The sequence below is a fragment of the Podarcis cretensis genome, assembly GCF_951804945.1.
Source record: "Podarcis cretensis genome assembly, chromosome: 5".
Taxonomy (NCBI): domain Eukaryota; kingdom Metazoa; phylum Chordata; class Lepidosauria; order Squamata; family Lacertidae; genus Podarcis; species Podarcis cretensis.
In genome coordinates this window covers 91,194,828-91,217,009 of record NC_137174.1, presented here as the reverse complement: position 1 = coordinate 91,217,009, position 22,182 = coordinate 91,194,828, and the positions used below count along the sequence as shown (strand labels likewise).

Below are 22,182 nucleotides of genomic sequence, written 5' to 3'. Positions count from 1 at the left end.
CACTAAACTGCTAAAATTGTGATGTTTTAAAAAAGACACAAGAACTCAAGTCCTGGAAAAAATGTGGAGAACCGAATTTAAGATTAGAAATAAATGGAGTGGAAATTGACAAATATTTCCATGCCTACTTCCAGGATTTGAATCTGGGACCTTCTGTATATAAAAGATGTGTTCCATCTCCAGAGCCTCACTGACACATTTGTTCATATCCCTGGATCCATAGCAGTGCCAGCCAATTAACACTGCAAAAGGAGGAAGAATAAACTTTCACAGGATGTACCCTGTCCCATCCAATAAGAATAAAAAGATCATGCAAAGAAACTAGGTAGGAGAGAATCTGTCACCTGAAAGGGCAACTGCTTGGACCTCCTGAGAGATGCCTGGCTGAAGCTTTCTGATGCAACATCCTCAAATATGTCATGGTTCATTCCACACCTGGGCTTGAAAAACAACAACCCACAAACCCAAGCAGGACAGGAATACAAAAGCATTGGCAGCTGTGCTGACTAACTCAGCTGTGGGTGGAAATTTCAGTTAGGCTTCACTGGTAAGAGACATCTGCTACCTGGACATTGGGCACTGCGAAATGAAAGCTGGAACCATCAGCCCATGGATGAGTAAGATTGGGATATAATAGGCTATGCCATCTTGGCTCCCTTTGGAAACTTATAGCCGCAGCTAAAATTGACTCCCCGTGAAAAGTGCACCATGACTCAGACTTCATTCTCCTGCACTTTCATCGTTCAGAGATTTCAGGAGTATTTTATAGGGGTGTTGTGGGTCTTTGAGAGGGACGCAGGTGGCGCTGTGGAAAGTCGGCGGTTCGAATCCCTGCGACGGGGTGAGCTCTCGTTGCTCTGTCCCAGCTCCTGCCAACCTAGAAGTTTGAAAGCACGCCAAAAAGTGTAAGTAGATAAGTAGGTACTGCTCCGGCGGAAAGGTAAACGGCATTTCCGTGTGCTGCTCTGGTTTCGGTGTTCCATTGCACCAGAAGCAGCTTAGTCATGCTGGCCACATGACCTGGAAAAACTGTCTGCGGACAAACGCCGGCTCCCTCGGCCTGTAAAGCGAGATGAGTGCCGAAACCCCAGAGTTGTCTGTGACTGGACTTAACTGTCAGAGGTCCTTTACCTTTACCTTTTTTGTGGGTCTTTGAACATCCAAACTGGGTGGCTGTTTGGGCAATTTCTTGGCCTAACAGTGTTGATTACTATAGTCCAGGAGTAATGCAATGTGATACTCTCCAGAAGTTGTTGGACTTCATCTCCCACCATCCTTACCCATCGGGCATGCTGAAGGATTGTTATGAACTTTCGCAATACCTCAGTTTACATCACACCATGTTGACTATCCTCATCACAACAAGGGTATATTGCTTTGAGAGAGAATCCAGAACGCTCACTGGCAAATATAATCTCCAGTCCTGCATATACATTGGCTGCTCTTACTTTAGATAAACCTTTAACCTGGACCAAGAAACCATTGATACTCCTGCCCGTTTGCAAAAAAGCATTATTAGGTAGTGATGGATGGTTATCAGGGACACGGACAATCACTGCAAAGTAATGATGTTTCTGCCTTTCATTTGGCACTTGCTGGAAAACTAGCAAGCATGTCATTTATAATCAGTTTTATACGTGTCAACTGCTTAGGTGCCATTTTGGCAAGTAAGCAGAATATAAATTTAGCAACCAATATTGAAAGTTGAAACAATGGCTGGTGTCCAAATAACTGTTTTAGGCATGGGCTAAATGTATGTATGCCCAGTGAAATGTTTGACTCCCAACCCGTTGGAACATCAGGAAGCAGCTTTATAATAGGCTGGCTATTCTGTCCATCTTAGCTCATGGTTGTTTACTTTGACTGTTAGCAACTTTCAGGGTCTCAGGTGGTCTTTCATGTCCCTTACTTTACCTGGTCCTTTACACTGGGCCCAAAGTATTCAGCCCAGATTCCACCAGTTTGGGGAGTTTGGGAGCTGTACAAAAACAGCCTTGAGAAATGGGAACAACTTTGGAGGGCCCAATGATGTTGAATAATTTCTAGGGGAGGGAAAGTGACTGTTATTGGTGGGAGAGCAGAGGGGGTTCTTTATTGCTTTTGGCCAATGGAGTAGCCATTGCAGTTGACCAAGAAACACCCTTAAAAAGGAAGCTACATTGTTAAAAATTGAGAAAGAACACTTCTTTGCAGGAAAAGAAGAACAAACCCTCTTCCAGTCCATAAACAACGACAGGTCTCCTCAAAATTATTAGAATTTGTCTCCCCATACACACAAATAAGTTGCCAGAAATCCTTCTTTCGTGAGGGACAAATGGTTCCATGAAAACATGTGTGTGTGTGTGTGATATTTGGCCCAGGACTGCTTTAGCTGGAGATGCCAGAGATTAAAACTAGGACCTTCCTGTGGTCCAGGAAGCTGCCTTATACTGACTTGGACCATCAATCCACATAGCTCAGCATTGTCCATATTGACTGGCAGGGGCTGTCTGGGTTTTCAGGCAGGGGATGTTCTCAGCCCTACCTAGAGATGATGGGATTGAACCTGGGACCTTTCTCATGCAAAACAGACATGTACCACTGAGCTATGACCCTTCCTGTAGTGCTCTTCCGCTGAGCCACAGTCCCTCTCCTGCTATGAGTAGCAAGCTCTGCCTTTATGTCATCATCACAGGCTACCTTTGAAATTTCACTCAGTTTCAAAAGTGGTTCCCCAGGCAGCATAGGAAGGGAAGGGGAAGCTCTTAGGGAAACGTAAGCCCAAACTCCCTCAGGCAGGTGGAACTCATCGCACCAGAAAACTCTGACCAGCCGTTCTCATATTTGGATTCCTTCAAAAGTAAAAGGATGCTCCACACTGCTAGAGTAAAAAGCAGTTCATTTCTTCCTCTCTTCCTCTCTCTCTCTCTCTCTCTCTCTCTCTCTCTCTCTCTCTCTCCCCCTCTCTCTGTTTGTTTGGCTGTTTGCAAGTTTTCGTCTGCCTTCCCTTTGCTAATTAACCAAATGTGCTAATTAAGCCGAGTAGCCTGCTTGCTGTACAGGCAAGTCTTTTGCTAAAAGCTATGTTTTGGTCGAGCAGCACAGTGTTAAATGTTTTGTAACACCCCAAAAGAGCAATTGTAGAAAAAAGCAAGTTAAGATGGTGTCAGTCACTTGTGCTCAATCTGTTTCTCTTTTCTTCTCCTTCCTGCACACCATCATGTGCAAAACTAACTACTTCCAAGAGGGAACAGACCCTGGACATCACTTAGCCGCTAAGCTCATTCTAAACAATGGCCTTGTAGTAACCAGTGGAAGATGCTCTATTAGGGCGAATGGCACCCCACCAACCTGAGTCTGCAATCAGCCAGCCCCACCTGCCTCCCTCCTTAATTGCAACCAGTCCTCCTCCTTTAAAGTGCATCCAGACATGGGGAATATTAGTTTTTATTTGCACTGCTATCTCTGTGACGTCTACGCTGGCTTGGTCATGTCCACAGAACTGAAGGTGGCAGGATCCCCAAGCAAATGCTCCTGGAGTCTAGGGGGAACTGGCTTGAGGCACCAGACCCATTGGCAGACCAACTCTGCGTTACAAAGAGGTCTCTAAATGAGGCATGAAGGCTGGCAACACCAACCCCACCATGTGAGAATCCCTTGCAGACGACCACAGTGCCTGGAGAGAGACAGGTTGTACATTCGTAGCAGTGACCAGAGGATGAACGACTGCTGGGAGGAGCGCAGAGAGAAGAAGCGCCATGCTGCATCTGCAGCAGCACAACCGGATGCTGTCATCTGCCCCAGCTGCAACAAAACATATCTCTCCCATATTGGTCAACATGGCTACAACAGGTGCTGTAGCTCTCCAACAGTTTGACCTCACCCCCAAATGCGCTCTCCTCAATTGTTTGTTGAGACAGACAGATGCCAACGACAACAATGCATATGACCTGTTCTCTAATGTTCCTTTCGGTCTTGATGTAGAACTTTTTGACCAATATACTGGCAAGCTGTACTGCATTTCATTCACACCGACAACCAAGTTCACTGGACAAAGTTGCTGCTCCCTTACCCTTTCCGCACATGTGTGCTTCTGTTCCCCCATGAAAATGGCAGCAAATAACTATACGCTGCTTAACCACCCCCAATTTTGTCATTTTACTCCCACGATTTTCTGGATTCAATCAAATAGCACAGAAATGAGTGCTAAGCATGCACTGTATTCTGGTAGTTTTCTGGAAGTGGGTTTTATATCATGTGAAAAGTCAAATACAGTGGTACCTCGGTTTTTCGAACGTCTCCGTTGACGAACATTTTGGTTTACGAACACCGTAAACCCGGAAGTAGATGCTTTGGTTTTCGAATAAGCCTTGGAAGTTGAACATGCCACACGGCTTCCATTGAATGCAAGATCCTGAGGTCTAGCTGTCAGCTGTTGAGTTTTTGGTTTTTGAACGTTTCAGAACTCGAACGGTCTTCCGAAATGGATTATGTTAGAAAACCGAGGTACCACTGTATAAGGTGGAGATTAACAGTGAAGGAAACATCAAGGAAATGGAATGAACTGCTGTGAGAATGAGGCCTTGGTCTCATTCCTGCCCTTGTAGAACTCAGCAGGGAGGAGGGTGCAGAATTAGTTGGCTCTGTCTCTTATTGGCTCTGGCTCCACCTACTGTTGGTTTCCCACTTTCCACTGTCCTTATCCCGGAGGGCACCAGCCAGGATGGTAGTAAGCATCTCTTTCGTCCACAAGAGCAATAGGACGTCAACCTGCTTTGTAAACTTGTCCCTTCCCAGCAGCTGGCCCTACAGATGGCCTTTAAAGCAATGTCTGTTCCAGACTAATAATTTTGCTGAGTGAATTATTGTGCATAATTTATAAAGAGCTGCAGGAACTAAGTACAGTGGGTGTGCCTGTCCTTCTGGACTGATATAGCCTAGGGAGGGTGGCACCTTAAAAACGCATCAGCAGCCACGGTTTTGGCTCACGTTTCAGGACACAGCTGTGGGCAGTCTGTATTCAGAGGATTTGACAGAAGGGTTTTTGCATCATTCCACAAACTTGTTGAGTGTTGACGCAACCCGGTGACAATGATTCTGTGAAGGGGAGTGGCAGCTACTAAGAATTCTTAGTACCCTCAACAAACTACAATTCTTAGGATTCTTTGGGGTGGCTGGGGGGTCATGGTAGGTAAAACTCAGGACAGTACAGTAGGATATGTACCCAGGAAGTTCTTTTTCTCCTTGAGAAAAAGAGAAATGTCCTTGCCCTGCAACCACAAGCTGCTCCAGCTCTAGAAACCAAGGGAAAGAGAATCTGTGTCAAGAAAGGGTTTTTGTTACGTTTTAACAGTTGGACGAAATAAAAATATTTCTTTCATCCCTTGACTATGTGCTTAATCACACTTACAGTTTACTACTCAGGGTTTGGCAAGGCTCATTGTCTCCGATGAGTCTGCAGAGAGAAAACAAGAAATTGTAAGTTACTAGTCCTTATGAAGATGTCCGTGATGGTGTCCAGAGGATCTGGACCTGGGAGACCTGTCGGGATCTCTGCTCGGCCAAGCTGATAAAGCTCATCTTCCTCCGGCCGAGCCTTTGGAATTGCCCTCCCAACGTATAATTAACGACCTGAGCCTTTGATAAGGCTCCAAGGCACGTTCCCCCATTCAGCAGAGAATCCAGCACAGGAAAGAGATGAGAGGTGTGGGCTACGTTGTAAAGAGTTTTATTTCTTAACTACGCAGACAAAAAACATCCTCTCTCTATGAAAGAGGAACAACAACTGAACAACAAAGGAACAAAAGAACTGGAAACCAGTAACGTCACATCCATCTCCCGTGAGACTTCCAATAGCCTGGAATGTCTCTGGAATGTAAACAGAGCCTTGTGACTCTAAGCAGCTGCTCAGTGGCAAATAGAAACTAACAAGACCTGGGTTTTAGATCCCAGTTAAGCCATGCTACGAGGTTGGGCAAAATAAAGTGTATCAGTTTGCTTTAGAAATAGAGATGTGTTTGAAATCCTGGGGAAATGATATGCAGATTTTCAATGAGCCACGGTCCTTTGACCACCACAGCTACCCAACCTCCCTTTGTGAAATTCATTCATGCTTCTCTAACAATTCTAAGAAAGATAGACCAATGATCTGCATTGGTATGAAGTAGCTTCCTATATCACCTGTGGTTTACCTGCCCTATACTGCATCACATCCCTTGGTCCTCTAGTTCAGTATTTTTTTTTCAAATTACATAATGCTTGGCAGCTGCTTTGCAATAATTTGGGCCCCTAGGTGGTCTTTCCTAGCTGTGCCTAGAGATGCGAAGTCTTGAAATTGAGACTTTTTTAAATGTATATCACATGTTCTACCACTGAGCCACAGTCTTTTGTCTTCATAGTGTACATCAAAGATATATCAGGTGGTCATAGGAACACAGGAAGATGCTTCAGAACCTTGATCCAGTATTGTCTACAGCAGGGATTCCCAAACTTGGGTCCAGCTCTTTCTGGACTACAATCCCATCATCCCTGACCACTGGTTCTGCTAGCTTGGGATGATGGGAGTTGTAGTCCAAAACCAGCTGGAGACTCAAGTTTGGGGAAACTCTGGTCTACAGTGACTGGCAATGGGTCTCCAGGATTTCAGGGAGTCTCGCCCTCCCACCTGGAGACACCTGGGATTGACCTTGAGATGTCCTGCATGTATAGCAGATGTTTTACCACTGAGCTACAGCAGACATTGTCCCATAAAAATAATGGAAGAGGAAAAACATATTCCCTATCTGTTAATTAACTGAGTTCCCATATATCTTACTGCACTTTCAAGTCACAGGAAATTAATTATAAGAAAGTTGGAGAAGGATTTGATTCCATAAGGCTGCCCTTCCATCAGTTGTCACCTGCAATAGCCATCTCACCAGGCTATAAGAGAATACTACATGCAAAAATTTAAAAAGTGTGAGATCTCCTTATTTTATAATTTACCAGGCAGGATTTCTCATCTGAAAGTGGCTCAGAGTGACAGAGTCTTCTTCCTGCAAGTTACATTTTGGCTGAACAAGGTCCTTTAGACAAAATTACTCTATGGAGAATTTAGCAAAAGGAGGGTGTTTGATATGTAAATATTGATGCTGGCTGTGCAGATTTACCTTTAAGAAAGTAATTTTCAGCTTCAATTTATATGCAATTAATTCCAGCAAACAGGACGCAGGTGGCACTGTGGGTTAAAGCCTCAGCGCCTAGGGCTTGCCGATTGAAAGGTCGGCGGTTCGAATCCCTGCGGCGGGGTGCGCTCCCACTGCTCGGTCCCAGCGCCTGCCAACCTAGCAGTTCGAAAGCACCTCCGGGTGCAAGTAGATAAATAGGGACCGCTTACCAGCGGGAAGGTAAACGGCGTTTCCGTGTGCGGCTCTGGCTCTGGCTCTGGCTCTGGCTCTGGCCAGAGCAGCGATGTCACGCTGGCCACGTGACCCGGAAGTGTCTCCGGACAGCGCTGGCCCCTGGCCTCTTAAGTGAGATGGGCACACAACCCCAGAGTCTGTCAAGACTGGCCCGTACGGGCAGGGGTACCTTTACCTTTACCTTTAATTCCAGCAAAGCTCCCCTAAAGACATGTGGTTTTGATGGGCAGGGCCTTAGAAGCATACATAATAGGTTGGAAACTCTTCTTACCCTTTTAAAGAATACGTTATAAATACAGCTGAATGACCACAGATGTAGCTGTCAGTTATCAGTCTTGTTTTTTTAAATGGATTAGCTGACGAAAATAAATTATTATAAAAAGTTCAGACAGGTACAGATTGAGACTCTTTAGGGATGGCGGCCGTTTTTGACGACTAAAGCATTACAGAAATAATCCCCACAACATATGTTGCCTGACAGGAAAGGCAAAAAATATAAATCACGTACAACAGGTGTTCCTTCCAGATGTTGCTGGACTACAGCTCCCATCATCCCTCACCGCTGGCCATGCTAGCTGAGGATCATGGGAGCTGAAGTCCAGAACATCTGAAGAGCACCAAATAGAATACATTGCAGCTTGGGTTAACCATTCACGGGTGTCAAACACAGCCTGCTTGGGGTGGGTCTGTACATCAGGTTTGCATTCTGGGAGTGCTCCAGGGTGGGCCGCAGGGCTAGGGAGGGCTGTGGCCTGGGAAAGCCTCCAGAGGCCCACACAGATAGGTCTAGAGCAGACATAGGCAAACTCGGCCCTCCAGATGTTTTGGGACTACAACTCCCATCAACCCTAGCTAACAGGACCAGTGGTCAGGGATGATGGGACCTGTAGTCTCAATGCATCTGGAGGGCCAAGTTTGCCTATGCCTGCTCTAGAGGGCACTCTTCCCAGCCTTACTCGAGAGAGAGAAAGAGAGCACACAGAACATTACAAAGTCAACACTAAAGGGTTTTATCCTTTGGTCTTTCAAATTTTGAGACATAAAAAATTTAACAGAGCGCTGTATTAAATCCTGATGTCACTTATAGATGGTTTATGAAGAGGTTGTACTCATATCTAGTCCCCCTCCCCCTGCAGCTGAAAAATATATATGACATTGACACAGAAGAGTGACTAAGAAGGGGAAAAGCTTCAATTGAACATTCCGCCCCAGGCATCTCATCTTAAAAAGTGGCCTAGGACGAAGGCAAAACTGTCCTGCTTTGTTTCGTACCCATTTAAATCTCTTGTAAAAGTTTCTTGTCACCAAGGGTGGATAAATCTGTCCAGTCCGGTTCCTCCTTTCCCCATTTTTTTCACCTCACCACATTCTACATCAGTTTGTAATTTTTTTTTTATAAAGTCCTCACAAAATTTGTTACTATTTTTGTGTGTATTCTGGCCAACATACACATTTTTGCATGCAATGCATTTTTCTATGTTGTTTTTACTGACCTATGCATTGATATGTACATTTTCTGTTAACATGTGTGTTTTTGTACGAATCTTTTTTGCTGCCAAAGTGCATCGCAAAATTTGGAGGCGTGTGAATTTTGAAGGATGAGTGTGTTTCCTTTGCAAGTTGTTTCAGAAATGGGTAATTAAGGAGGGTTCTATTAAAAGGTGAACGGCGCTGAATTTCTTCCCCATCAATAGTTGCCACATACAGAGGTACCTCAGGTTAAGTAATTAATTCATTCTGGAGGTCCGTTCTTAACCTGAAACTGTTCTTAACCTGAAGCACCACTTTAGCTAATGGGGCCTCCTACAGCTGCCGCGTTGCCAGAGCATGATTTCTGTTCTCATCCTGAAGCAAAGTTCTTAACCTGAGGCAATATTTCTGGGTTAGCGGAGTCTGTAACCTGAAGTGTATGTAACCCAAGGTACCACTGTAGGCTGATACACTGACGTAAGCATGGCCTTATCAATGGTCCATTCAACAGCCTGTCCCATCTCCACTCCTGTTCCTTCAACTGTCTTACATTTCTTTTTTCCTCCTCCCTCCCAATTTCTTTTCCTTTTGTGTCATTTCTTTTAGAATGCAAATACGAAGGCAGGGCCTCTTTTAGGAGTAACATTTGTAAGATTTTCTGACTGCTTTCTGGGTGTGCGGGCAAGTGCCGAAGAGCAAGATGAAAATGTTTAAAAATAAATAAACAAGCAAGCAATTCATAGATATGTGAAATAAAACAAAATAGATAAGCAGTCACCCTGCATCGCCAATATCAGATTGTTCCAGGGGGAATCAGCACCATTTGGAAAAACAATGCTTCAAAGAGTTAAAAGAGTTTAACCCTACATTCTTTACCAGTTTGATACAAGTTTAACCACTTGGCTATCTGAAATATCTACTGTAGCTCTGATCTTGAAAAACACAGACTGCACAGACGAGTGAAACTTTTTCAGCATGGCTAAGCATGGGACCTCGTTAATGAAAAAAGTTTCATCTCAAGATATGTAATATTACATTCTGCATCACCATTGCCTGCAGGAATATCTTTGGAAGAAGATAGCCTTATCATCTGGCTCCAGTCCTTTGGGCATATGCAGCTGCGACCAAAATGCCCATCCATCTTGTAATAAATAACACTGAAATGTCAGGTTATGAATCAAAATGCACAGGGCAAGAAAGATTCTAATCTGCAAAGCAGAGGAGCAGTGCATAACTGAATGTCCACCTGGGCTTCGTATAAACCTAATGAGGATGGCAGGCAGAGGCTACAACCTCCCCTCCATCTAAACAAAGACTTACTGTTTAGGGAAGCTTTTAATGTTTAACAGACCATTGTATTTTAATATTTTGTTGGAAGCTGCCCAGAGTGGCTGGGGAAACCCAGCCAGATGGGTGGGGTATAAATAATGAATTATTATTATTATTATTATTACCCAATGCCTAATCTCACAAAGTTGAAATTTACGGCATGTAATGCACTAAGAGAGAATATTATGAAAATGATGTACAGGTGGTACATGACTCCAGTCAAGCTTGCAAAAATCTATCACTTGCCCGATAATAAATGTTGGAAATGTAAAGAGACTGAAGGTACATTCTTTCACCTTTGGTGGACGTGCTCAAGGATTAAGGCTTTCTGGGAGATGATCTATAATGAAATGAAAAAGGTATTTAAATATACTTTCTTGAAGAAACCAGAGGCCTTTCTCCTGGGCATGGTCGGCCGTTTGGTGCCAAAGAAGGATAGAACTTTCTTTATGTATGCTACAGCAGCAGCAAGAATACTCATTGCAAAGCATTGGAAGACACAAGACTGACCCACCTTGGAAGAATGGCAGATGCAAGTAATGGACTACATGGAATTGGTGGAAATGAATGGCAGAATCAGAGACCAGGGAGAAGAGTTGGTGGAAGAAGACTGGAAGAAATTTAAAATTTATCTACAGAAACACTGTAAAATTATTGAATGTTAATGACCTTGGAAAGAAACGAAGTGGTTCTAGTAATAAGGCAAAATAAGAATATGCAAGAGTGGATTGATATTAGATGAAAATTTGAAGTTATAATATCTATGAATTTGCTGAACAAATTTTTAAATGGAATACAAAAAAGGGAGGTGCGAGGAAGTAATGAAAATAAGTAAATGAGTGGTAAGATATTAGAAAGAGGGATTTTTTTTTCCTTATTTCGTTTTATGTTTAATTTTGGTTTTTGTATTTTTCTGTATTTTGTATTTTTCTTTTACTGTTTTGTAACCTTTTTCTTGTTAAAAAGCTAATAAATTTTATTTTTTTAAAAAAACAAAGTTGCAATGACTGCTATGAGGTAGGCGAAAACCAATTGTCTGGACCCAGTTTGCCAAGTGGAAAGAACTCCTGCCCGGCCCCAAAAATATGGCGGCCGACATTTGTCCAAAGCAAGGTCATACCATAGCAAAGCATAAAAAGAGGGTGGGTAGATGGGAGATTCAGTGAAGGGCTATGCCGTGGTTTAAATGTCCCTGTGGTCACGCCCCCTGCCAGCACTGAGTGGCCAGTGAGGGCCACCCCTGGACATGGCTAAACAGTGATGAGGAGGGCATTGATCACCTCCTCTGGCCGGATCACTGCGGGGCCAAAGGCCTGGCCACAGCACCGCCTACCAAGTACAGTGGTACCTCAGGTTAAGAACTTAATTCGTTCTGGAGGTCCGTTCTTAACCTGAAACTATTCTTAACCTGAGGCACATGATTTCTGTTCTCATCCTGAAGCAAAGTTCTTAACCCGAGGCACTATTTCTGGGCTAGTGGAGTTTGTAACCTGAAGCGTCTGTAACCTGAAGCTTCTGTAACCCCAGGTATCACTGTAACTTAAGCAGACATGTCATGCAACATATAAACACAAAGTGTGTAACATAAAAACATAAACAAACAAACAAACAGGTTAAGTTAAACAAGATATTGTGAAGGATCTTAACACAGGGCTACCATCTTGGACCACAGCCTTGTTTACTTTGGAATGTGTAGTTCTGCCCTGCGAGGCAGAGACAAATCACCTACCCTCTAATTCTTTCCAAACAATACCGACTGTTTACTGCTAACTGGCTGCTTAAGAGTCCCCAGCGCACTCCTTCACATCAATTCAGAACAAACAACACGGGTACACCTGCCATGTGCCACTTCAAATCCAGCTGTTTCGGTGTGTCTTCCTAATCCCACACTGCCATTTGACTCTGAAATTTAGGAGTATTTGCTCAAGGGTATAAACAAGGCTTCTCAGGAAGCAGAGAGGAAACAAGAGTGGAAGAAAGCAAAAGAGAGAGAGGGAGGGAGGGAGCGAGAGAGAGAGGCAGGGAGTATATTGGTGCAAAGCACAGTAGGGACCCAAATCCATCTTCACTGTAAAGCCCTAGAAAGACCCACGTTGGTCCGAGCACTTGACTCCAAAGCTTAGCTAGAGACAGCCTTAAGCAAAAGGTGACTAGCTGGTTACTGCCTTTTGTAATAGCAGCGTTTTATGGGTGGCTGTTTACAGGTGGCTACATGCTGCTAAGGATCACTCAAACAGTCAGAGGCGACTTTAGGGCAGTGCAAGCCGGGGAGCGGCAGTCGAGGAAGGTGCTTTCTTAAAGACTGATAAGAGCTTGCCGGGCTTTTGGAAGGAAGCACAGGGGGTCTAACAGGGTCCTAGAGTCTTCTTACCTCCTTCCCGAAGATGGAGGGGGGGGAGCAAATGTTGGCCTCACACAGGGCGGCATATTACCAAGGTCTGCCGCTGCAAACAGTGGTATGCATCTTCATTTCAATTCTGGTTTTTTTTCCCCTGAAGCAGTTTTACAGAACTTCATCAGTGGTGCTTTTTTTTTTGAACCCTGGAAGCTTTAGGCCTGCTGACTCAGAGCAGAATGTCTTTCAGATGTGGGCTGAAAGATTCACGGTGGAATGATTACAGCACCAAGGGATACGGTTGTTTTTGTTGGCGAAAGGTATATGCTGCCTTTCCGCTCATCAGGGACCATCACAGAGGTTAGGAATGGAACACAGTACGCTTTAGATGTTGCTGGACTCCGGCTCCCATCAGCCACAGCCAGCACAGCCAGTGGTCAAGGATGATGGGGGTTGTAGTCCAACCTGGAGGGCAACATGTCAGCTACCTTTTTTAATAATAATAATAATTTTTATTAAGAATTTTCAACATAACAAATTATCAAAACATATCATCTTCATTATTTTCCCCATTTCCCCCCTCCCCCCAAAAGACCCTCCCCCCAAACTTCCCTCAGCTCCTTTCTCTGATTTTTCAACATATGTTATTCTCTGCATATTGTAAAATTGTAAAGATCCTTAAATTATCTGTTTGTTATGTTAACAATCAATACATTTGTGTATGTTTATTCAAAACCTGCCAAGGAGTCCAATTCATTTTGTTGTTTTTTTAAATAGTTTGTAAAAAGTTCTCATTCTTCTTTAAAGTCACAGTTGTCCTTGTCTCACAGTTTGTATTTCAATTTCACCAATTCTGCATAGTCCATCAATTTCTCTTGCCATTGTTCTTTTGTCGGGATTTCCTCATTCTTCCATCCTTGTGCTATTAAGACTCTTGACGCCATTGTAGCATACATAAATAAATTCTTTATTTTCCTTGGCAGGTCTTTTCCTACAATCTCTAACAAAAGTACTTCTGGGTTTTTTTTTTACAAATGTTAATTTAAACATTTTCTTCAACTCATTAAATATCATTTCCCATTTTTTTTTAAATTTCTCTACATTCCCATCACATATGGTAAAAAGTCATGTCTGCTACCTTTAACACAGAGAATAAGAAACAAACCACAGAGCCCAAGCATGAAACACAAAACAGAATAAAACGAAGCCAGCAGCAAAAGTGAACAGCGTCATTGCAGCTTACCTGGACATGGCTGAGCTGGGGCCAGGTGTTTGTGAGGTCACTTCTGCATGGACCCACCAGCAGAACAGTGCAGTGTTCCTGCTTGTGCATCTGTGCAGTTCTGGAACTTGCAGGTGCCCAGTCCCTCCTCCAGGTAAGCAGTACAAATGCCACAGGGGGAGGGCAGTTTTATGCCTCCACCGTCCCCACACTGCTACTGATGTATGCTGAGTTCAACATCAGCACTTGCACCTGCCAAAGGAGCTGCCAACTGGCTAACCAAAACAACAACAACAAAAAAACCCAGCAGCCTGGCCTGGTCCTTTCCTTTTAATAGTTTTGATATGTAGAAATTAGCAGGATAATTTTTTCAAAGGGTGGAGCTAAATAGTTTCACCTTCTAATTGCTGCGGTTCAAACGACTTTTAAAGGGGTCAGCCACACAGGCCAGTTTCAAAGCTGGCAACTCCCAAGTTAGGGGGGAAAACTGGCAAATTCTGAAGTTCATGCAGGATGGGTTTAATAGGTGCTCTGTGATCCAACCTGCTTAAAATCCAGACTGCTGCCTTCTGAACGACCTGTAATTTAGAGGGCTGTAAACTCCTGAAAGTGGAGACAGTTAAATTGCTTAATTTAAGTTATGTCTGGTACAGATATCTGGAGGAGAGAAGTAGATTGCAGACATGACAAAGAAGTGCTGGGAGTGGAAGCAGAAGTCGACTGCGCACTCTGCTCCTGTTAGCTTATCATCATGTCCAAAAGGGTTCTCAAAGCTTATGAAATGCCAGCCTTTTCTAAACTTACTGCAGTAAAAGGTAAAGGTAAAGGGACCTCTGACCATTAGGTCCAGTCGTGGCCGACTCTGGGGTTGCAGTGCTCATCTCGCTTTATTGGCCCAGGGAGCCGGCGTACAGCTTCCGGGTCATGTGGCCAGCATGACTAAGCTGCTTCTGGCGAACCAGAGCAGCACATGGAAATGCCATTTCCCTTCCCGCTGGAGCGGTACCTATTTATCTACTTGCACTTTGACGTGCTTTCGAACTGCTAGGTTGGCAGGAGCAGGGACCGAGCAACGGGAGCTCACTCCGTCGTGGGGATTCGAACCGCCGACCTTCTGATCGGCAAGTCCTAGGCTCTGTGGTTTAACCCACAGCCCCACCCGCGTCCCCAAAAAAACATACTGCAGAAAAACGCATAAATCCCTCCTGCCGCCTGCAGGGGGATAGCCAGGGCATAGAGAAGAATGTGAGTCCGCCTCCAGTGTTAACGTACTGTGAGCCAGGGACTCTGTACAATGAGAAGAGCTAGGTACCTACACAGGTAGAGTCAGTAGGGACCAGCTTTTGTTTTTCGTTTTGGAAAAAAACAGGTATGTACCACGCTCCCTACCATCTCATCACCTTCCAGGAATGTGCCTGCCAATTGCAGATAGGTCCCACCAAAGCACCTCTGCTTGTACACTATTGTTGATTGTCTCTATTAACTTTTGCCAATGTATTCTTCCATGTAGGACATTGTGCAAACATGTTTTAGGGAAGCGTTATCCCTGTCACATCTCCAGCAGCTTTTTATTTTTTAATTAAAAGTAATCACATCAAACCTGAGTATATCAATTGCACCCCCTCCACTGGCTGAATTTCAGTTGTTGAAGGCACCCAACATTTCCCCCTTTTCTTTTTAACACCAATGATTCCACTCGCTTCAAGCTGAAGATCACTTTTTGAGAATCATGGGCTGACGTCTTACATCCAAGAGAAGTAATTTGGCTCTGACTTTTAAGCATCTTCTGACCTCCTCATTGCTTTTGCTTGTTAAAAGTTGAAGCACACATCTGATTAGGTCACCTCACCATCATTTTGTTGTTGTTTAGTCATTTAGTCATGTCCGACTCTTTGTGACCCCATGGACCAGAGCACACCAGGCACTCCTGTCTTCCACTGCCTCCCGCAGTTTGGTCAGACTAGTAGCTTCGAGAACACTGTCCAACCATCTCATCCTCTGTTGTTCCCTTCTCCTTGTGCCCTCAATCTTTCCCAACATCAGGGTCTTTTCCAGGGAGTCTTCTCTTCTCATGAGGTGGCCAAAGTGTTGGAGCCTCAGCTTCAGGATCTGTCCTTCCAGTGAGCACTCAGGGCTGATTTCCTTCAGAATGGATAGGTTTGATCTTCTTGCAGTCCATGGGACTCTCAAGAGTCTCCTCCAGCACCATAATTCAAAGGCATCCATTCTTCAGCGATCAGCCTTCTTTATGGTCCAGCTCTCACTTCCATACACTACTAGGAAAAGCATAGCTTTAACTATATGGACCTTTGTCGGCAAGGTGATGTCTCTGCTTTTTAAGATGCTGTCTACCATCATTTTAGAGCAGGCCAAATAAGCACTTTGGGAAAGAATTGAAGGCAGGTATATTTTTTAGGACCAAAACTTAAGCCAGTGAAATTTATTGCCTGAACATATTGTATCAAGTGCCCAAGAACCTTCTTGGCAAGCTTAGCTTTAATTGTGTCTCAGCTGGAACTTAATGGAGTCAAAAGTAATCCAAAGCCTGTTAATTGATGCTACCACAGGTGTCTGTGGTATCTATTCACATACACTCCCCAGAGGAGTATAGGTCCTACAGTGTAACTCACTCAGTCACCCTTATTTGGAGACATATCAGAAGAGCATTTTTATTTCTCTGGATATATTCATTTATGTGTTTAGGACGGAGTTGAACAAATGCTGCCTTGGCAGAGCAGTCTAATTGGCCATGTTTCTACAACAGCTAAATGGAACCTCTCATGTACAGTGTCAGTATCATATAGTACTTTGGGTTAGTAATTTCTTGAGGTGGGTGCTACTTAGTTTCTCTTTCCCCTAAATATATTTTACTTCTGCAAATGTCTGAATTCCTCTGAGCATGCTGATAACTCCCCTATGTTTTTCAGTGGCCCCATTTTCACTAAAATCTACCAGCTTCATCTGGTACGCTGGCTGAGACCCTACCTGCCCAAAGACTGTCTCAGCAGACTGGTGCATGATCTGGTTATCTCCTGCTTAGACTACTGAAATGTACTCTACATGGGTCTGCCTTGAAGGTGACTCAGAAACTACCACAAATCCAGAATGTGGCAACTAGACTGGTGACTGGGAGCGACCGCCAGTACTATATAACACTGGTCCTAAAAGACCTACATTGGCTCCGAGTATGTTTCTGAGCACAATTCAAAGTGTTGGTGCTGACCTTAAAGCCCTAAACGGCCTCAACCCTGTATACATGAAGGAGCGCTTCCATCCCTGTCATTCAGCCCAGACACTGAGGTCCAGCTCCAAGGGCCTTCTGATGGTTCCCTCATTGTGAGAAGTGAAGCTTCAGAGAGCCAGGCAGAGGGTCTTCTTGGTAGTGGCACCTGCCCTATGGAATGCCCCGTCCCCCATCAGATGTCAAGGCAATAACTAAACAACCTTTAGAAGACACCTGAAGGCAGCCTTGTATCAGGAAGTTTCTAACGTCTGAAGTTTTATTATGTTTCTATATGTGTTGGAAGCTGCCCAAAGTGGCTGGGGCAACCCAGCCAGATGGGCCAGGTATAAATAATAGAATTATTATTATTATTACTATTATTATTATTATTACAGTCTTGTTGGCAGTCAGCAGTTGGGTTTGCTTTTAGAGGGAGCTGTGTAGGGACTGGGCAAAAGCCACCAGCAAGTTCCCTTGCACAGACTCAATTGAAATGAACCAGAGCTTTGCAAGAACATGAAGTTGCTTTAGTCGTGCAGTTCAATAAATCTTTTTCAGGAGAACGTCCCTATGGATTATGGTAATTGCCAATATGAATTCCTAAGTGGAATTCCTAACACACACAAGCTCAAAGAGACAACAAATATCAATGTAGTTTTAGAATCAAGATATAGAAGGATAGATAAAGAGGCAGGGAATGAACAAATATAGGGCAGAAACTCTGACTTACCTAACATTGAAGTTACAGATGAGAAAAGCAAACAATTCCATGAAAGTGTCATTTAAGACACTTAAAAAGAAAATACATTTGATGCAGCATTTCATATATAGGACAGAATGCAGTAAGACATTATTAAGGTTAGCTCCAGAAGCCATTTATGCAGCAAATGGAATCATCCACACACTTCCAAGGGGCAATAAATGTTAAGGTATATTATGGGAGTATCTATGCTGTACGCTCACTTCCCTCTATTACAATTTAGAGTTGTATTGCTTGAATTGTGTTTTGCCTTTGGTTATTCAACTCCTCCTCTACTCCTAGATCATGTTTTCTTTTTCCACAGTGTGTCAGAGACAGGCCAGGGATAGTGGACTTGCTTCTGGATACAGTGGTATCTCAGGTTAAGAAGTTAATTTGTTCTGGAGGTCTGTTCTTAACCTGAAACTGTTCTTAACCTGAGGTACCACTTTAGCTAATGGGGACTCCCATTTCTGCCACCTCACCACCGCCGCGTGTAACCTGAAGTGTCTGTAACCCGAGGTACTACTGTACATAGGTGCAGATTTCTCCTCTGCCAGTCAAATTGCTATACAGCAAGAGAAAGGGCATGCACGTTCTTCCAACCTGAGGGTGAGATTGCGACAAACTTACGAGGCTGGATCTACCATTAGGCAGGGCACAACAGCACTCTGCTCACTCGTGATTCCCAGCAACTGGTATTCAGAAGCATATAATCTCTGATCTTAGTCATAGAATCATAGAATTGTAGAGTTGGGAGGGACTTTGAGGGTCATCGAGTCCAGCCCCCCTGCAAGGCAGGAATCTCACCAGAGCATCCATGACAGATGACCATCCAACTTCTGCTTTAAAATCTCCAGTGAAGGAGAGTCCACAACCTCCCAAGGGAGACGGTTCCTCTATCAGATACATCTTGCTGTCTGAAAGTTATTCCTGATATTTAGTTGGAATCAGAGTTGGCATTCATTGATTATGAGCCATTGTTTCAGCTAGCCATAGGTGTAGTCTCTCTCCCCCCACCCCCGGGCAATCACTGGTGGTCAAATATAATAATGAGCAATGGTCAAAGGAGAAAGGCAAAACAGAGAATACAGATATCCAGACACAATGATAGTAAGTAGCATTTGATCTGTTTTGTAATATCAGGGACATCCTTGATTCCTTGTGATGTCAAAAGCACCATTGCCTACAAACAAAACAAAACAAAACAAAACAGTAATTGAAACAGAAAAGAGCCACATTTTAATGGCAAGAAAAAGATGAATTTCTCAAGGTGACAGCATGTGATGGCTTTGATTCTTTTCTGCATGATCTATTGTTTCCTTTAACACAAATATGAAGACTTTCCATAGGGAGAATGAGTCGTTTAACTGCATGGGATGATTGGCAGAACAGCTGGATAGTTCAAGCATGCCTGTCTATCGTCTTTTCCCTCCTTTTGCTTTACTTCTAAGATGCCAATTTTCGTGATATATAATTTTCGTTGGGATTGGAAATGGGAATGGACGAATGAAACCTTAATTATAGGCAATGGAAGAGAAAAATCTCCCTATTTTTATAAAGGCAAGGAGTGAGACTGGGGGAAGGGGGGGGAGAGAAGGGGAAGAAAAAGGAAGAACCACTGTCAGCACAAGAGGAAAAAAGAATCTGAACTAGGGCCTGAGAAATCTGCTCATCAAACTTAGTTACATTTGAGGATCTCAAGGAAATCCGGTGTGCTCCAATGCAGAACTGGAGCTCCTTTGTGACTTGTTGGAAAGCTCTTAGGGCAGAGGAGAAGAATGTAGGTTATCACATGGCTGGGCCTTTTCCAGGGTGAAGTACCAGCTAAGGGATGTGACTGAGGGGTTAAGACAAAAGTTGCAGTTATCCTTCCATGTGAACCAAGTGTGCCTTTTAGAATGTACCTTGGGCTCTTTTTCAGCTGCACATTGCAGAGTCGATATTGAATGGGCAAACTGTATTTCAGAAATACTTGTCCACCATTACAGAGCTTCACTTTGGGACCTTCCTTTGTGGGAAACACATAGATCAGTGGTAGAGCACATGATTTGCCTGTAGGGAGTTCTAGGTTCAACCCCCAGCATCTGGAGGTAGGGCTAGGAAACATGCTTTTTTGAAATCATGGAGAACTACTCCTAGTGTAGGCATAAACAGTATTGAACTAGATGGACCACTGGCATGTCTCAGCATAACATGGCTTTTTAGAAGATCAATGATAAGGTCTCACTAAAGAAGGGTGAGTCTGCCAATTTTGCTTTCTCTCCCTGTTTCTCATTTTCCAAATCCTAAAGTCTCAACATTTTTGCACTGGTTTGCATTTTTTTTAAAAAAGAGAACTCATGAAATTTCACATTCATTTTTGTGCAAATCTTTCCTAAATATACACATTTTTGTTCGGCAATTTTGCCTAATATACACCATGTTGCAAAGCAATTTTCCTTTATAGAAACCATTTTTCTACACATTACAGTGGTACCTCGGGTTACATACGCTTCAGGTTACAGACTCTGCTAACCCAGAAATAGTAACTCGGGTTAAGAACTTTGCTTCAGGATGAGGACAGAAATCGTGCTCCGGTGGTGTGGCGGCAGCAGGAGGCCCCATTAGCTAAAGTGGTGCTTCAGGTTAAGAACAGTTTCGGGTTAAGAACAGACCTCCAGAACGAATTAAGTACTTAACCCGAGGTACCACTGTACTTGGTTGGAAAGTTGCATTGCAAAATTTGGAGAAGTTCAAATTTTGAAGGATGGCTCTTTCCTATATTGGTTCAGAAAGTGCAAGGTATTAAATAGTGCTTGTGGGGGCAAACTACTGCCAGCAAATAATACCTGCCTTGAAGGATTCGCACTGGCTGCCAACCTGCTACCAGGTGAAGTTCCAGGTGTTGATACTAACATATAAGTCGCTATACAGTTCAGGACCAGGTTACCTGAGAAACGGCTGTATCCCTTATACACCCAGCAGACTGCTGCAGTCTGCTCTCAGAGGATTTACAAGCAACTTAAATTTACCTGCTGTACTGAAGAAGAAGGGCTGGGGGTATTTAATTTTATATTTCCCCATGGCTGCAGTGCAGAAAATCACGAGGAAATGTAAATCAAAGTTGAACATATCCCGATCCTTGGACTTTATAAACTTCTTCCTCATTTGTTACAAAGTCAAAACAGCATGACATTTTGACAACTGATTTCTCCCCCTCTATAGGAGAAGGCACTTGCCTTTTCAGACACATTCTTCTCTGGCCTTCAAAGGCCAGGGTTTCCCCCTCCCTGAGAAAAAAAGTTATCTTCCATGAGCTATTCCAAGAATAACTCACAGTAGCACTGTGGACTGTGAAGGATTATATTGTGTTGCTGATTGCCACATAATTAACAACAAGTGCCCGTGCTTTGCACAGAGGTTACAGAAAAAACTAAGAGAAAAGTTTTGGAAAATTGCAAGTAAGAGGGACGTAATAGAGGTGTATAAAATCATGCAGGAAAATGGAGAGGGAACCTCCTCAATCTTCCTCTGATAGTACTGGAACTCTGGTATATACTGGAATATCAGTGGGGCCCTGACTGACTCCAACTACAAAAGCTGAGACTGCTGAAAAGGCCAGAGACCATCTTGGCTGTGAGTCCTGGAAGACCTGCTCCCTGCCTTGCAGGCCTTTTTCCACCTGGCCTGGGAGAGAGGGGCCCGGACTGACTCCAACTACAAAAGCAGAGGCTGCTGAACAGACACTTAGACTGGAGGGTTGCTTAGGGACTTGTTGCTGTTATTGATATAAATTTTGTGTATCTTTATTTGAGACCTTCCACAAATTCAGTGGAAATTATTCAATTTGGCTGTGCACTTTTTGATGTTTTATTTATTTTGCACTTGCAGGACCTCAACCCCCCCTCCTCCTGAAGATCGGAAGGGGCATTGCTGTTATTGATATAAATTTTGTGTATCTTTATTTGAGACCTTCCACAAATTATTCAATTTGGCTGTGCACTTTTTGATGTTTTATTTATTTTGCACTTGCAGGACCTCTTTGGGAGAATTCAAAAATGTTTATTCGGCTTTACGCCCATCATGAAACACAACACAACAAAACAAATCAAATAAAACAGCGGACTCATACAAGCCACAAGTAGTATAGCACAGTTTACAACTCACAAGGACAAATATCAGCCATTCATAGGAAAAGTTTAAGATTAAGATTAAAATTAAAAAAAAATTTGCACTACACTAAAATCAGTATCTGATGTCGTTATAAAAAATTCTTATAACTATCAATAATCAGCTAACATTCCATTCCGTCTCTTGTACGAGAGGACGGCTGTTAGGAATTTAGCAACCTGTAGGGTAATATAAGGATCCACATCTTGAAGAACCCAGGAAACTGTAGGTCTACTGGTTTGTCAGCCATTGGCTGGATTATGGAGTTTAGTATGCTAGCACGGGCTGAACTGTACAAAGGGCAAATAAACATAACATGATATAGAGATTCAG

The 22,182-nt window shown here is 43.5% G+C and overlaps 1 protein-coding gene across 3 annotated transcripts in view; it reads right to left on the bottom strand.

The window, feature by feature from the left end:
• Nucleotides 1-22,182, bottom strand: part of KCNMB2 (potassium calcium-activated channel subfamily M regulatory beta subunit 2) — a 315,905-nt gene that overhangs the window by 187,033 nt on the left and 106,690 nt on the right. The window contains exon 2 of one of the 3 annotated variants that reach the window (XM_079978278.1): nucleotides 5,390-5,434. The exons of the other annotated variants lie outside the window; for them this stretch is intronic. Within the exon in view, the coding sequence (XP_079834404.1) occupies nucleotides 5,390-5,434 (45 nt within the window). The remainder of the gene's footprint in view (nucleotides 1-5,389; nucleotides 5,435-22,182) is intronic. 3 annotated transcript variants of the gene reach the window in all.